The sequence below is a fragment of the Chrysochloris asiatica genome, unplaced genomic scaffold, assembly GCF_000296735.1.
Source record: "Chrysochloris asiatica unplaced genomic scaffold, ChrAsi1.0 scaffold00013, whole genome shotgun sequence".
Classification (NCBI taxonomy): Eukaryota; Metazoa; Chordata; class Mammalia; order Afrosoricida; family Chrysochloridae; genus Chrysochloris; species Chrysochloris asiatica.
In genome coordinates this window covers 34,990,818-34,996,661 of record NW_006408531.1, presented here as the reverse complement: position 1 = coordinate 34,996,661, position 5,844 = coordinate 34,990,818, and the positions used below count along the sequence as shown (strand labels likewise).

Sequence of the window (5,844 nt, the reverse complement as noted above, 5' to 3'; positions counted from 1 at the left end):
CAAAACTATCAGTTGTTCCATGGGAGAAAGAGGAGGCTATCTGCTTCTGTAAAGATTTACAACCTCAGAAACCCTATACAGTGTCTCTATGAGTCAGTACCTACTGCGTGGCACACCATCACCACGACCATCAATGTCAGACATTTATCAAATACTAAATAATTGAAAATCTAATTGATCACAGAATTGCATCAAAAAACAATATTATTAGAAAAATTTCCATGATTCCTAGGAAAAACAGACTGTCTGGGAAATTCAGAGAATGGCTGCTTTCTGAGGCAATTACAGACTGATCTTGGACTCCAAGGCCTACACTAAGCTGGTTATGCAGTTCTTGGGTGCTATGGACTAAAAGGAATTGAATGTCTAACATCAAATGCAACAAGTTTTCTGACAATTTCCCTTCAGTTTTAGCATTTCCTGAATTAAATTATTTGGAAAGGACTAACTTTTAAATGTAGTAAGAAGTTTGGTTTACTTTGTATAAGCCAGTGTTCACATATATCTGTTCTCTTAAGGGCTGCCACAAATGACTATCTCCAGCCTTTGGTTGATATTTTATACATTGGATGTTCTAATGCTATCAGTCCTTCTATGTGTACTTTCTTCTCCCTTTTGAAAGTGCAAGTCTTCAAGTGATGGAGAATACATCATACTCTGTACTTTTAATGCTTAGCTGAGAACCTGGAACTCAATAGATTCTCAGTAAATGTTTACTGTTGCTGCTGCTTTTGAGATACCATTAGATGTTGACTTTTTAGGAAAAAAATTCTAGACTAAGCATAATCTGCTACCAATCTCCCTATTTGGAGTCCTGGTGTGGCACTGTGGGATAATGTGTCAGACTGCAAAGTCATTTGAACTGCAAGGTCAGTGGTTCAAGCTCACCAGGTGCTCCTTGGAAACCCTGTACAGGGTTGCTATGGGTCGACAGCACTTAACAACAATCTCCCTACTTAGTGAGTTAACTCTGAGAATTTTTTCTTAGAGACAATTGCTAGGAAGATCAAGAATGCTTAAGAAAGAGCTAATAAAGTTAAAGCAAGTCAGAACCAACTCGAGGGCACTTAAGAAATAACAACTTGCCCTAAGTTACACAAATTCATTAAAAACTAGTTCTGAGATTAGAAAAAATTCAAAATGCATAGTCCTTTCTTGAGAAAACAAAGGCAAAAACTATCTTTAAAATAAAGTTAAATTTATCATTTCTTAAGAATAGAAACAGTGTGTTGTTTGGTTCCTGTGAATTATAGTGATTTGGATTCAACTTGAACAAATGACACAGCAAATAAGTGGTAGAAAGAGTCTCTACAGGAGTGGCCAAACAAATCAGTCTTCATTTTCTTTCACGTCTGAGTCTGATTTAACCATCCATAGAAAAGCAGAACAAAAGGCAAGGGATTACTGCACTATAAAGCATCCAGGTGGTTCATTCAGGGAGTATTTATAGCAATCTGGCTCACACTGAAGACTTCCTATTCTATTCAGAAAATGTGCAAATGGAACTTCTAGGACCTGTAGATATAGATGAAGGGTGTGAATCAATGATTTGATTATCAGGCTATTGTGTTTTTCATCAACTGTGTTATTTTAGCCACAGTTATGAACATTTTCCTTGACTAGAAGAGACTCATCCTCTTCTTCATGTGCACATTCTATTTGTAGATGTTGCTATGAGGACAGATTCATCAGAAATGACTGATGTGGAGCCTGTAGTTACCAATTTTACATCTTCAGCCAGGGCAGGCCGCCGGAATGCCTTACCAGACATCCAGAGTTCAGTGGCTACAGGTGGAACCTCAGATTTGCCTGCCAAACTGGAGGCCCTCAGCATGAAGGAAGGTAACACTCAAAATTCTCCTAAGATCATCAGCACAATTTCTCTTCTCCTTATTCAATTAATCTTTTCCTCTGGAACAGTTTCTTTTTTGGCTAGTTTTAAAGCACTCTTTTTGTTGTTGTTAATGTGTTTACTAATCCCTCGCAGCTTTTACTTTAGGCTAAATAGATTTTTCAGCCTTTCTGAAAATAGACAATTTCATCTTTTCATAGCATGGTTTGTATGTGGAAAGTGAGCATTTATTTGTACATAGTCTTCTTAGCCATGCACAACGCTGATGATTAGAAATATAAAGGTGGATAAATATGGTTTCTTCCCTCCAAGAGCTTACACTTTATTGAGAAGTACTAAAATAACTCCTGGTATAGTGCTTTAGTCTTCATTCTTCTTGGATCAACTATAAACACTCATGGAAGCAGCAGTCAAGAAATCAGACGATGTATTAATTAGGCAAATCTGCTGCACAAGACCTTTTTAAAGTGTTGAAGAGCAAAGATGTCAGCTTGAGGACTAAGGTGTGCCTGACCCAAGCCATGGGATTTTCAGTAACTTCATATGCATGTGAAAGCTGGACAGCGAATAATGAAGATCGTAGGAGGATTGATGCTTTTGAGTTATGGTGTTTGAGGAGAATATTGAAAGTGCCATGGGCTGCCCATAGAACAAACAGATCTGTATCGGAAGAAGTGCAGCCAGAATGCTCCTTGGAGGCCAGGATGGCCTAACTTTGGCTCTCAGACTTTGGACATACTGTCAGGAGGGACCAATCACTGGTGAAGGATATTGTGTTTAATAGGGTGGAGAATCAGAGAAAAAGAGGAAGACCCACAGTGAGATGGATTGGCAAAGTGACATCATCAGTGGGCTTAATCTGTTTAATTAGTAACTGAATAGCCACATCCTTGGTTAGAGTTCTAGGACACATGTTCTTAGTTTGTACAACAGAATTTTCCAAGTCTTTACTTTCTACTTTCATTTTCCAGTTAATTTTTAATCCTATATCTTTTCCCCACATTCTACAGTGAGCAGCAAGGATAAATCATGATGGCCCTTTAATATCTTGCATAGAAGTCTCGTTCAAATATACACATTCATCACTAACAAATTCTGCCTTCCATCAAACATTTGAATATAATTCAGAGAAATACTTTGGAACTGCATAAAATACAGTGTCCAACGACACATTCATTAGTTTCTTTTAAAGGAGCACATTTTATGCCTACATTTCTAGTAGCACTTTGTTCATAAAGATAGAACTTTCATAAGCTCTCATTCTTTCTTAGCCCTAATCAGAATTGTCTTTAATGTCCACTGATTCTACCAACAGTCTCCTCATGGCAAACTAGGGCTTTACTATAAAACACATCAAAATGCCTTTAGCCTTTATCCATTACCCAAATCCAAAACCACTTCCATGTTTTACATGTTTGTTGAGAGCAGCACCCCACTTCTGGTACCAACTTCTGTCTTACTTTCTTAGTAATAACACATAAAATATTATTAGAATAAAAAAGATGGAAAAAGTGAAATAAAATATGTGTTTGAGGAGCCCTGGTGACACTGTAAATTAAGTACTGGACTGCTAATTGCAAAAAAAGCAATTCAAACCCACCAAGTGCTCTGCAGGAGGGAGATGCTTTCATAAAGATTTGCAGCCTCAGAAACCCTGAACAGGGTTGCTGTGAGTATGAATCAACTCAATAGCAGGGAATTTTGAGTAAAATATTTTAGGCCTTTTAAGTTTAAAAACATAATATGACTAACAGGGTATGATGTTATACAGAATGGGTGTGTTTTAAAATAGTGAGGTAGAAAGGATTGACTTGTAGCTTTTACAAAGTCCTAATTAAACTTTGCACACCCTAAGCACACATAAAACCTTAAAACTAACATTGCTTAATCAGAAGAGATATAGTGTGGAAGAGTTAGTCATCCATTATCTAAAAGAATATTGAGCTTATATTTATCAAAATAATTTTCGAAATATAGCCAAAGATAGCAGTTAAGGAACTCCAAGTACTATTTAAAAATAGCTCACATAAATGATGAAGAATGTACAAAATAAAATAAGTTCAACACATAGAATAGGAGAAAATATTTAAAATTCATATATCTGATAAGATTTTGATATCTGGCTTATCTGAAGAGTTTTTATAGTTTAACAAATAAAAACAGCCAAAGGATTTCAATAGCTAGCTCTCCAAAAAAAGATACACAAATGGCCAAATAATTACATGACAGGATACTCAACGTCATTAATCATTGGTTGTTGTTAGGTGCCATTGAGTCTACAAGCACTGTAGAACAAAACACTGCCAGGTTCTGGGCCATCCTCAGATTGTTTTTATGCTTGAGCCCGTGGTTGCTGGCACTGTGTCAGTCCATTTCCTTATAGGGAGTCTTCTTCTTTCTCCACTGATCGTCCATTACACCAAGCATGGTGTCCTTCTCTAGTGACTGGTACCTCCTGAAAACATGTTCAAAGAATCAGAGACAAACTCTCACTATCCTTGCTTATAAGGAACATTTTGGCTGTACTTCTTCCAAAACATATTGTTTATACATCTGGCAATCTATGGTACTGTCAATATTCTGTGCCAAGACCATAATTAAAATGCATGGATTCTTCTATGGTATTCCTTATATATTGTGCAAAGTTCACATGCATATGAGATGATTGAAAATAACACATCTTGGGTCAGGTGCACCTTGGTCCTGAAAATGACATCTTTGTTCTTGAATACTTTAAAGAGGTCTTTTGCTGCAGATTTGACAAATGCAATAAATCTTTTGATTTCCTGACTGCTATTTCCATAGTGTTGATTGAGAGTCCAGGCAACATGAAGTCTTCTACAACTTCAATCTTTTCTCTATTATGATGTTACTTATTGGTCCAGTTGTGAACATTTTTGTTTTTTTTACATTGGGGTCTCTGATCTTCATCAATAAGTATTTTTAAATCTAATTTGCTTCCAGTAAGCAGGTTGTGTTATCTACATAGCACAGATTGTTGATGAGTCTTCTTTCAATCTTCATGCCATGTTCTTCATGTAATCCATCTTCTGGTATTATTTGTTCAGCACACAGATTGAATAAGTATGGTGCAAGGATACAGCTCTGGCACATATCTCTCCTGTTATTAAACTATTCAGTATCAAATCAGCATTATGATCCAGTGCTTATCCTATGGTGCCACATAAGGACTTTTCCTTGTAGACAGGTATATATTATCCTACCACAGACAGCATTGTACTTAAGATACAATGGGTGTTATTTATTTATCCAGTGATGAGGAGTTTTGTTTTTTTGACATTGAGGTTCAACCTATACTGAAGGCTGTGGTCTCTGATGTTCATCAGTAAGTATTTTAAGTCTTCTTCACTTTCCATAAGCAAGGCTGTATCATCTGCATATCACAGGGTGTTAATCAGTCTTCCTCAAATCCTGATACCACATTTCTTCTTCCTTGAATTATCTGCTCAGCATACAGATCAAATTGTTGTTGTTGTTAGGTGCCATCAAGTCATAACTGACTCATAGCAACCCTATGTACAACAGAACAAAACACTGCCAGCCCAGATAAATAAGTATGGTGAAAAAATACAACCCTGGAGCACACCTTTACTAATGTTAAACCATTCAGTGTCTCCTTGTTCTAGTTAAACAGCTACCTATTGATCTATATACAGGTTCCTCAGGAGCATAATTAAGTGTTCTGGAATATTTATTCTCCGCCATGTTTTCCATAACTTTTTCATGAGTCACACAATTGAAAGCCTTTGCATAGACAGTAAAGCCACAGGTAAACATCTCTCTGGTATTCTCTGCTTTCAGCTAAAATTCATCTGACATCAGCAGTGATATCCTTTGTTCCATGTCCTCTTGTGAATCCAGCTTGAATTTCTGGAAATTCTTTGTAAATGTATGATTGCAGCCATTTTTGTATTATCTTTAGCAAAATTTTACTTGTATGATATCTATTGTTGTTGTTGTTAAGTGCCACG

At 36.6% G+C, this 5,844-nt stretch overlaps 1 protein-coding gene across 1 annotated transcript in view; it reads left to right on the top strand.

Moving 5' to 3' along the window:
- The first annotated feature begins 1,670 nt into the window (after window positions 1-1,670).
- Window positions 1,671-5,844, top strand: part of PKIB (protein kinase (cAMP-dependent, catalytic) inhibitor beta) — a 23,562-nt gene continuing 19,388 nt past the window's right edge. The window contains exon 1 of the mRNA XM_006834735.1: window positions 1,671-1,842. Coding sequence (XP_006834798.1) covers window positions 1,674-1,842 — 169 coding nt within the window. The 5' untranslated portion in view covers window positions 1,671-1,673. The remainder of the gene's footprint in view (window positions 1,843-5,844) is intronic.